Source organism: Cucumis melo, chromosome 2, assembly GCF_025177605.1.
Source record: "Cucumis melo cultivar AY chromosome 2, USDA_Cmelo_AY_1.0, whole genome shotgun sequence".
Lineage (NCBI taxonomy): Eukaryota > Viridiplantae > Streptophyta > Magnoliopsida > Cucurbitales > Cucurbitaceae > Cucumis > Cucumis melo.
The window spans coordinates 5,106,175-5,118,349 of NC_066858.1; the positions used below are offsets into that span (position 1 = coordinate 5,106,175).

General features: G+C 27.6%; 1 protein-coding gene across 1 annotated transcript; it reads left to right on the top strand.

Annotated features, from left to right (window-relative positions):
• Window positions 1-221: 221 nt before the first annotated feature.
• Window positions 222-9,642, top strand: LOC103492051 (cyanogenic beta-glucosidase-like). Its single transcript, XM_008452234.3, has 13 exons — window positions 222-443; window positions 1,734-1,803; window positions 4,092-4,150; window positions 4,739-4,814; window positions 5,228-5,305; window positions 5,389-5,476; window positions 5,656-5,911; window positions 6,178-6,293; window positions 7,682-7,899; window positions 8,034-8,065; window positions 8,164-8,269; window positions 8,519-8,624; window positions 9,251-9,642. The coding sequence occupies exons 1-13, from the start codon at window positions 225-227 to the stop codon at window positions 9,417-9,419; spliced, it is 1,593 nt and encodes a 530-aa protein (XP_008450456.3). The 5' UTR covers window positions 222-224; the 3' UTR covers window positions 9,420-9,642.
• Window positions 9,643-12,175: the final 2,533 nt, after the last annotated feature.

The window sequence follows — 12,175 nt, forward strand, 5'->3', positions numbered from 1 at the left end:
ATATATATAGTTTCGTAAGAGTTCTTAGTGTGAATCCTTTCGTTATCATAATTATTTGCTCATTTTCCATTCATGAAATTTCTTTTTCTTTGAAAGGAAAAGACAAATAAAATCTATTTAAAAGTATTCAAGATATCATTAATTAATGGAAAGTAATAAATAAAAATAACAACAAACTTTTTTAAATGGTTAGCTTCCCATACCCTTCCTATATAAATAAGAATATGGGAAGAACAATTCTCTCATATCCAAAAAGTAAATTAAAAAAGAAACAAAGGATGGCTTTCATACACAATAATGCCTTCCTTAGTTTAGTGTTTCTTCTTCTTTTTCTTGTAGGCCGTTCACAAGCTGATGCACCATCTCCACACCATATTGATATAGTAAAAAGAAGTAGCTTTTCTAAAGATTTCATTTTTGGCTCAGCATCCTCTGCTTATCAGGTGAGATATATCACATACTTCATTACTACATTAACCTTTTTCAAAAGCTATCTTAATGATTTTTATGTTAATAGCTTCTTGCATTTAGGTTTCTAAGTGTTTAAGCAAAATTTCTAGTTTCGATAATTACAAAGAAACAGGTTTCTAAGAAAATGTGTTCCAGAGAAAAAGCCATCATCGGTGAAATACAATTTGAGAATATAATTTTTCTTTTTCAATTTTTGTAAAAAAAATATTGGAGTGTGTTGAACCACCATGCTCCTCACATTTTAACCACATAAATAAAAATTTTGAAAAAGATATTTTTTAAAATATGAAACTGTCAATGACACCATAGATTTATTAGGCTATTTTTTAAAATATGAAACTGTCAATGACACCATAGATTTATTGGGCGTAGCTTAGGATGTACAAAAGATAGGTAGAGAATTCCAAGTGTACCTACATTTTTTTCTTTACATGACGGAAATATCCTTATACTAACCTTCTCGAATATCTAATTTTAACTGCTTCAGTTAGATGACCACCATCGATGGTCAGCTATTATCATTATCAACGTTGATCTTTATAATGTTTGTTAATATATGGTTATTTTTTATATTAATTTCACATTAGTAAAAGTATTTTGAGAGTAAAGCAAAGAAAATAAAATTATTATGCAAACATATGTTTTGAGAAAGTGTAACCCAACTGTATGAGGTTTTTTTTCTTTTATTATATAAAATTAGTATAAACCATTTTCGTGTATAAAATAAAATGCTTTTTCTTTTCAAACTTAATCTACCAAATGGGGCCCTCAATTATTATTGGTGAACATATCCATTCCTTTAAGATATGTAGACGATAATTTTTTTTTTTTTTTTTTTTTTTTTTTTTTTATATCGGAAGAAACCATGAATAACTGCTACACTTTTTGGTTCTTTTTATTAGAGATTTGAACTCGAGACTATAGATGTTACTTGAGTGAGCTAACTAACACCATTTTTTTTGTTTATTAAAATGTAAAACATTTCTTACAAGGATTGCTTCTAATATTTTATCATTATTATTTTAATTTTTATTCATACATGTTTGTCAAAATCTTTATGATTAGGAATTTGATTGTTACACTGAAATAATTAGATCTTCCCGTTGATGAACAAATTATTATAATTAGAAATAAAAGTTTAAATTTTAAACTTTTTTAACAACTAAAAAAATGATTTATTGAAGTGTTTCTTTTTTTATTTTTTAATCATTATATTTGTGACATTACTTTTGTTTTCTAATATATACTTTTATTAATGTCAGTTTGAAGGTGCTGCTCAGGAAGATGGAAAAGGACCAAGCATTTGGGATACCTATACCCACCAACACCCAGGTCTCTTTCTTTCGTTTATTCTTCTTTTTCTTTTTCTTCTTTTATGTTAAAAGAGCCTAAAATTTTAAAGTATTTTTTTAAAGAAGACCCTAATAATTCATCATTATTGATATCCATTTATTCTATTTTATATATATAATTATTGATTTTTATATATAAAAAAAAAATAAATTTGATTTTACAAAGTTTATGTCAACTAAGCCACGTTGATTTTCCCTTTTACAGCATTGGTAGGTGTTATTATCCTTTGTTGTTTTCTTTACTTAACTTTTGTGGGCTGAAATTTGTCCTAAAGAAAAAGCAACAAAAAAGAAAAAGAAAAAAAAGATTACTTGGATAGTTATTCTTCTTACTTATTATGTTAGGTAGAATTATTAAAACAGAGGTTAAATTCCGATTTTAATCTCTATATATTGGAATGTGCTCTATTTCAGTTTTTGTTTTTTCAAATATCCAACTTTAATTCTATTTAAAATCAAGCTTAAATTTTTTTCCCACAAAGATAAAGCTTACTGAAATTTATTTAATCATATTAATTTTTCTTGAAAGGAATGTGAATATATTTTTAAATTTTACAATAAAAATTCTTATAAATATCCTGAAGTCTTTTTTTAAAGAAATGATGAACTAATTTGAAGAGTGATTAAAGTTGAAGTAGAGGACCTAACAATGATATTTTAAACTAAAATTTAATATAGATTTAGAAGTATTATTATTCCTAAGAAACTTTTTTATTGAGTTTTCATTGTAGATAAATATGAGTTGATAGAAATCTTTTATCTTAAAAAATGCTAACTTATTATTAGCTTTTGGATGGAGGTCGTTAAATTTTTTTTTTTTAAATTATTCCTAAACTATTAAAAAGTTTCATAAAAATCCTTAAATTTTTTAAAAAAATTAAAGACTCTTATTTATCCAATATTTAACCAAATTTCTAAGCACATAAAATAAAAATAAAATATGTAAAGTTTAAATATAAACTTACATGAAATATCACAAAATTTCAAAGTAAAAGTATCCTCTTAAAACATATTAGAATAACAGTTAGCCGAATAAAAATACAACATACAACTTCGTTAAAACATTTTAATTTTAAAACTCTTTAGTATATTTATTATTCTCTATATTTTTATCCGAGTTAATATAATTTATTAAAGCATGTAGATTATTTATTTATTTCTACTCAAGAGAGTGGAGAAAAAATATAGAGAAATGAGACGGTATTAACCGTTTGTTTGAAACAAGGGAACTTTTTTTAATCAAAATCGAAGAGTAAGTAGTTTTTAAACTAATTTGTATTTAACTAAACTTTTTTTAAATATATTGTTTTAGTATGATTTTTGAAGAAATTTTAGGGGCATTTTCAAATATAGTGTAATGATCCATAATATTTATAAAATACAGCAAATTTTAAAATCTTATAACGATAGACATCGATAGATTTCTATCAATGTCTATTAGTGCATTTTAATGGGTATTGATAAACTTCTATTAGTGTCTATTGTTGTTACAATCGGATAATTTACTATATTTTGTACTTATTTTTAGCATTTTTGTAATTTTTAGAAATTATTTTTTTTTATAGACTTTTATCAAATTTTGTAGAAATTTAAGTTTTAACTTAGAATTTTGCATTTTATTTTGGTTGGTGAGAAATTTAATGTAAAATTTGGATCAATAAAAGCATTTTTCAATATTTTTAAGTTTAAGAATATTTACGAAACTTTTCAATATTTTAGAGACTTTTTTCCCAACAAAATATTACCGTTTTTCTTCTAAAACTAACCTTAGGAGTACATTTAAATTATTCTTTTTTATATTTTAAGATCATTTTTAAATTTTTGAAAAATAAAAATTTTAAGATCATTCTTCAAACTATTAATAAGTTAGATATTATGAAACCCTTTAAAAATTTTATTATCAAAGTATAAAGGATGGTAGAGGAAAAAGTTTGTGCTATTTGTATAAATAATGTCTAAACATCTAAACAAATAAATAATTAATATTTTTAGAATTAATAATTAAGTATACGTATATCAATATTTTTAAAAAATTGTAAACATAAAAAAATCTATCACTGATAGATTTTATTCTTCCCTCAATGTATAGACTTCAATTAGCTAGCCATATGGTCTATACCGGATAGATTGAAAAAGCTAGATCTAAATTTTACATATTTTGTGAACTCTTTTATATTTGTTATATTTGAAAGTACTTTGACCCTTTATTACTATATTCACAATTTTAAGAAAAATGAAAAACTTACTTTACAGTTTGTAATATTGCAGAAAAAATTTATGATCACAGTAATGGAGACATAGCTATTGATCAATACCATCGCTATAAGGTATGTAAACTAGATAAATGTGTTTAGGTTTTATTTTATTAATCATTATTGAATTCTTTTTTATTAAAAATTTATTTTAAATAACGAAATTATTAAAAATATTTACAATTATAGCCAAACATTATAATTTATCACATCAAAACTATTATTTGTACTTATCATAATACATACAAACATAGTAGTCTATATATCATGGTTTAATGCAATTCACCGTGGTAGACTCTAATATTATAATATTATGCTATAATTTATAAAAATATTTGTTCATTTTTTATATTTTATAATACTCTGTCTTTTGTTACTTGTATTTATAAAAAAATCATGCTAAAAGAGAAATTGCATCAAATGAAAAAAAAAAATTAAAAAAAAAAGCAGCTCATAACACATCTTTTTTGCATATTGCAAATATAATAAATATGACAATTAATTAGATATATCAAACAATAATAAGACGACTATCAAAAGACTATTTGTTTTTAAATTTAATATTTTCGAGATTTAGAAAATGCAGTTACATAAATTCTATTATTATAATTTTTTCTTACTATTTTTGTAAATAGGCTGATTGATGGTTTCTTTTTGATGCAGGAAGATATAGCCATTTTGAAGAAGATGGGTTTTAATGCCTACCGATTCTCAATGGCTTGGTCTAGAATTTTGCCAAGTAAGGGAAAAGGGTTGACTTATTTGTTTAAATTTAGTATACTTATTATTATTATTATTATTATTATTATTATTATTATTATTATTATTATTATTATTATTATTATTATTATTATTATTTAAAATAATTAATTAAATAGCCTTTAATTTTCTCCCATGTTTCCCATAATTATTTCCACGTTGCTAATGTGTGTCTTTGTTTTATTTAAAATTTTATAATTAATTTAATTTAATTTAATTTTTTACAAAATAAACTTTTAAATACAACCCCATAAATAAAAGAAAATTTGGAAATGGAATTTTTTTCTTTAAATTAAAAAAAAAGAAAGAAGAATATTACTCAATTTAAGGATCATTAATATATTCAACATGTGTTGTTTATTTTACGATATAGTTTAATTTTTATTATTTCAGAGGGAAAACTTAGTGGAGGAGTGAACAAGAAAGGAATTGAATATTACAACAAACTCATCAATGAACTACTTGCAAATGGTGGGTATTCTATCTTATTAGTTATTATAGTATCTCCTTAATTAAATTTTATTTATATTATATTCACACTCTTAATTTGGTAGGCATCCAACCGTATGTTACCCTTTTTCATTGGGACACTCCTCAAGCGTTAGAAGATGAGTACGGAGGCTTTAGGGGACCTCAAATTGTGTACGTATCAAAATTTCATATTCCTAGCTATCCAACAATTAAATATTAAAATCCAATAGTTCATAATGAAGTAAATTGTTTAAAACTTTTCAAGATAACCTCATCTTCGAATCTAAATGTGTGAAACATTAGTTGTTTGAAAAACAAAATTGATATTTGTTTTAAAAATATATTTATAGGAATGATTTTCGAGACTATGTTGATCTTTGCTTCAAAGAATTTGGAGATAGAGTGAAACATTGGATCACCCTCAATGAGCCATGGAGCTTTAGTATGGGAGGCTATGCCCAAGGAGCCAATGCTCCCGGTAGATGTTCGTCTTGGCAACCATATAATTGTTCTGGTGGAGACTCTGGCACTGAACCATACATCGTTGGTCATTATCAACTTCTCGCTCATGCCGCTGCTGTCAAAGTTTACAAAACAAAATACCAGGTTCTCTAACCCTAAAATTACGTGACTATTAGACATCCTCGTAAAGTTCAAAATAGGTTTTAAATTATATATTTACAGTAAATCATTTGATGTGTGCTTCCAAAACTAAGCTTCCTACATGTTGATTATTGAGATGTAAGAAATTGAAATGAACTATGCTTTGAAGAAACCATTTCAACATTGAATTTCAATAAATATAAATCGTTAATTAGTTATGATTAATCATTTTAGAACTTTTTTTTTATATTGTTGATGGGATTTTGTAGGCACATCAGAAGGGTTTGATTGGTATAACATTAGTGACAGTTTGGTATGCTCCATATTCAAATAGTGAGGAAGATAAAAGGGCTGCAATTAGAGCTCTTGATTTCATTCTTGGCTGGTAAGCAAAATTTCTAATATTATTCTTTTTGTTTTTGTTTTAGAAAATTCTAATGTTGAAACTATAAAGAAAAACATTGGTTCTTGAACAAGACCTTAAAAAGAATTTGGTGATGATTTTATATTTTGTTTTTGTAATTTATGTTTGTTTCTTCTCGATATAAAATTTTATATGATTTTTCATTCCCTGAAGTAACACTTGAACTTCTAGCAGAATTTCTTAAAACAAAATTATATGTTTCTTTTTAGAAAGTTTAAGATAAAAAATGAAATTAAACATGTTTATGGAAACTACTTTTTTTCTTTAGGTTTATAATTTTGGTTTGTTTTCTATAGAAAGAGAGTAACAAGAAAAGAGAGAGAGAGAGACAGAAATTTATGGTATAAAACTAATATTTGTAAACTTAATTATCAAAACAAAAAATCTGAAAACCAAACGAACCATAGTCTTTTTGTTTTTGTTTTTCAAATTCTAATTTGAGTTCATGTGTTTGAAATGATTTTGAAGTTATTAAAAACCACAAATATGTGTCTTTAATCACTCGAAACAAATTTAATATTTAATTTTATGTTTTTTAATTGTATTTTTCATGATATCAAAATTTATTATGAATTATTAAAACTATTTTTCTAACTAATTTTGAAATTATAAACAAAAGTGATTTTGGCCGTTTCATAATCTGTCTTAAACATACACTAAGCTTTGCATCACTACGTACACCTATGAGTTTAGTTATTTTCTTATTAACTTTCTACCAATATTTTAAAAAACAAATTTATGTTTTGAACACGTTTTTAGTTTCTAGTTAAACTTTCCTTGAAAATAACGATGTAGACCCTTGAACTTTGACTTGTAACAATTTAGTCCTTTTATTAGTCATTGAATTGTTAATGAAGTAGGAATGATGAGGGTGTTAAGGGAGTGTCTATCTAGTGGAGATGTCTGGATGCACATACTGACCCATCGTATCTTTTTTTTAAAAAAACTAGTCCTTGAATTTTAGTAGATAACAACAAAGTATCTATAAACTTTCATATTTATAACAATCTAATTTTTAATATTAAAAAAATCATCAAAACTTGATGTCTATTTTTATTATTTTACAATATATAGACTTTTATACTTTATAAAATTTCACACATTTCTTTTAAACTAAGATGTAAATCAGAATTTTGACAATAAAACATTAAGATTAGTTTTAAATATAACAAGATGAACCAAAATATTTACAACATATAATAAAATATCACTGTTTATTTATGATGAACTGCTATATCTGTATCATGGTAGACACGACGTGTTTACCATAAAGTTTTTCTATATTTTTAAATGTTTTATTATTTAAAATAATTAGGGTATAATCTAACTCTTCCGATGTAATATTATAGGTACATGCATCCAATTACATATGGAGATTATCCACCTGTCATGAGGGGATTGGTAAAAGAGAGATTACCAAAATTTTCACCAGAAGAAAGTGCTTCCCTTAAAGGATCAATTGATTTTCTTGGATTAAATTACTACACAGCTAATTATGCTAAAGACAATCCCAATGCACCTGGCCCTCAACCAAGTTACTTAACAGATTATAGAGCTGATCTTTCAAGTATGTGTTTTAGTTAATTGCTCAGATTCCTACTTCATCATATTCAAGTCATTTTTTCTCTTCAAATTTGTTGTTTTGATCTTTCAAGTACTACTTTGATTAAACATTTTGAAATGTTCTTTTTCATATCGTAGCTGATCGCAATGGAGTTTCAATTGGTCCTAAGGTAATTTTATGTGAAGATTTCTTCATCCATTGATTTGTACTATATATATCTCTTCATTTTAACCATTTGCATTGACTATAAGTTTTATATATATGCAGTTTAGTGAAATATCTTGGCTTGCTGTTTATCCAGAAGGGTTGAAAAGTTTATTAGTCTATACAAAGACGAAATACAAAGATCCAGTCATCTATATCACAGAGAATGGTATGTATAGAATACATAAGTTTAGAAAACAAATAAATTGAGTAATACTTAAATACGACGAAAGTTGCATCCATCTCTACGCATCTATTCCAATCACAAACGATAAAAGATTAAAAAAAATTGTTACGTGATTGTTTGTGAGTGGATGCTCGAAGATGGATGCAACTTGTGATATACCTAAGTACTTTTAGAAAAAAAACATTCACATAATTAGTTAATCCTATTCTAAATTGTTTGAAATATATGTAGGATATCTCGAAATTGAAGGACCCCCATTCGAGGAAATGATCATGGACAAGGCTAGAGCCAAATACCATCACGACCATCTTCATATGGTTCATGAAGCAATCAACAAGTAAGTATAAAAAAAATATCAAGAAATTAAATGTCTCCCTTCGACATGCTTTTAATAAAAATAAATTTCACCTTCAAACCAACCAACAAATAGATAAATAACTTATGTATCTAATTAAAATTATGAGATTTTTTCCATTTTGGATCCTTAACATGCCCTAATGAATTTTTATTTTTAAAAAATTTGTTTTAATTCATAAAACTATTTAAAAATATTTATAAATATAGCAAAAATATTAGTGTATCAATGATAGACTATGATTGACTATTATTTATGCAATTGATAGACATATAGTAATCTATCTTAGTCTATTGTTGATAAACAATAAAATCTTGGCTATATATATTTATAAATATTTTATTAAATTCATTTTTCTAATTTGAAAGCAATCTTTATTTATTTGCGGTCTGCTCACATGAGTTATGCAATCTTTATTATCATACTAGATACACATAAAGTTGTATCTCAGAATTAAATGATAATGTGTAGCTTTAGCTACCTCCTATAATTATTGAGAAGTCAACGTATTTTATTTTTCAATGTAAGATTCTCGTCGCAAATTATTTGAAGCTAAGTTTTAGATATTCTCATGACATATATTATATTTTCGAAAACTTTTATTATAGGGATGGCGTAAAGGTGAAGGGATATTTTGCATGGTCTGCTTTCGATAATTTTGAATGGGCAAGTGGATATGCGGTTCGGTTTGGTTTATACTACATTGATTACAAAAACAATTTGAAGAGAATTCCAAAGCTCTCAGCCAGATGGTTTGAAAATTTCCTCAAAACTTGAAGATGACTCATCTAACAATTGATGGTTTCGAAAATTTCCTCAAAACTTGAAGATGACTCATCTAATAATCGAATAATGATGCCATCTTGTTCTCTATTTTCATGTGTGTTAGTTGATTATATGTACCAAAAACTGGAGTTCTATATTTTCTTATGCATCTTCATCTTCATGCTCAATAAATAAGAAGGCTATATATTTTCATGAATATATAGTCATTTTAACAGTTCTTTTATTATTCAATTAATTCATTATTATTATTAATACAAGCAAACAACCAAAACAATTATAAAGATGAAGATGCCAATTTGCCTACACTAGAATATATAGCCAACCATAACTGAGATTGGGACTGATCATTTCGTTGTTGAACGAGATCTATCTGCAACCATATATATTCAGATCAAATTGCGTGCGGTACTTTTTTCTAGCAACACGATCCCATTTTAATGTTTATAGATACTTTGTTAGAGCTACATACTGTTAGTTGAGTTTCTGCTTGAGATAGTTGAATTGCTCAGGCTGGTAGTGTAAAGACCCAACTTCTTATACTAAGTCGAGGTCATTACTAATTAAAGATAAATAAATTTTCTTAAATTAAAAATAGAAAATAAAACAAAACATCAAATTACTCATTAAAGTCATAAATGTATGTATAAGTAAATTTAAATAAAATTCTAACTCGGCCCTATCTAGTTTTAAAAGGAGAAAAATAAAAAGAAACTACCTAGGTACTGAAATCTGAACAAATAACATAAGGCAGAAGCAAAAGTGTTCCCTATGGCTCGCCACAGTCACTTCTTGTCATTCGTCAGCTTCCTTCTACCCTTACGTCTACCTTTACCTATAAAATTAAACAAGAAAGAGTGAGTATGAAAATACACTCAGTAAGGGACCCGCTACTAGTCCTGTTAGGTGCTTGTTAACTTTCTATTAGAGTCCAATAAAATGGTACCCCTAAACTAGCATGTTCCCGAACACGTGCGATCTGAGATCTCGTAGGAACATCTTTGGTCTTCAGTGAACCCAAAGGAACACCTAGGACAAACTGGTCTTTAGTATACCCGGGGGAAATACTAAGACAATTGGGCTGTGAGTGACCCTGTCGAATCACTCATAATCATGTCTATGTCTTACTAGATTGGTGATCCCCTCGGACTACACAATCATAAAAAGGTGGTGATCTCGAGAGACACCTATGTGGGTACGACTCTAATAGATAAAGATAACAATGCACCCTATCCATAGCATGAACATATCATCACATCATTATAAACATGACACATGTATCAATTATAGCATTCGTATTCAAATATTATCATAACATATCTCAATCGGATCTATCAGTCATCATAATCGTTGAATAATCCTGACCACCAATCACCATACACATGATCATATTATGCATAACAGCTACATCAAAGCATAATAGAAGAATTTCATGCAAGCTCTCACTTCAATACGAAGGTCTAGTAGGAGAATCTCTTACCTGGAGATCAATTAAAATCGAAATTATCCTAACCATCACAGACAAGCTTTCCAACAGTAAATCCTATTCAACAAGGAAACCCAATAACTAAAGTAAATAAATTACTTAACAGTCGCTTAAGGATCAAATTCCAATATATTTCAACTTACCCAAAGTTGAGGATGAATCCAAATTTATCCTCGGTTTAGGAAAATTCTATATTACAACTCCCAATTGATCCATTATGAAAAATAATTCAATTAAATCCATAATTAAATTATTTAGGATCCAAAATTGATCTTTATTCGGAACCAACCAAAACCCAATCAAAACTTACCAAAAACAAAAGGTGAAATGGTCAAAATAGGCTAGGTGGCTCATGGTTGGAGGAGGAAATGGCTCGAGCAGGGGTAGCTCGAGTGAGGATCGGCTCGGTGGTTGGGGAAATGGCTTGAACACGCATGCACGGTTGGAACGAGATGTGGTTGGGAGATGGCTTGGTGCGACTTGGTTGGAGTGCGGCTCGGGTATGGCTTACAGGGACGTGGCTGAGGACTGCACGCGGCTGGTGTTTACTACTTTAGACGACTCGGGCAAAGGTGTGGCTCGAGTTTGCCACGATCTTCGACGCAACTAGATAGAACTCTAATGACAGACGGAGACGACTCGTTGACGGTGCTGTTGCACGGTGGATGATGACGTTGAGCAGACGGTTGGCTGAGATGGAAGCGATGCGACAAATGACGGTGTCTCGCAGTGGCTGTTGAACGGTGACGACCCACGAGTCAAACGCGAAGAACTGAAAAACAGGTTGCAGCGGCAGCGACGGAAAGGATGGCTAGGGTTCCTTGGTTATGTGATTAGGGTTTAGTGAGATAGATAATGAATTGTGATTTTTCCAAGGTCTATTTAATGAGATAATAACATAAAAATTGTTATCCTTTTATTTTTTCTTTCTTTACTTCCTTCTTCAAATAAAACAAATATCCTACCCTCTCTCTTCATTTAAACCCATCAATCCCTCTGAAATTCCAATATTATTTCTCTTTCCAATCAAATCACTTCATCTTCCTAAAAAAAAACCTTAAATAATTACATTACCTTTATAATATAATTATTTTATCTTTAAATTTCAATTAATTATATCATCATATATAATTAATCAAATTTGTCCCAAATACAAAATCTCTTAAAACAAACAACCTTAATCAAAATCCAACTTTAAACAATTAGATATTTTCCAACATATCTAATAAATTCCAATTTTCATAAATCAAATAATTCAACCATT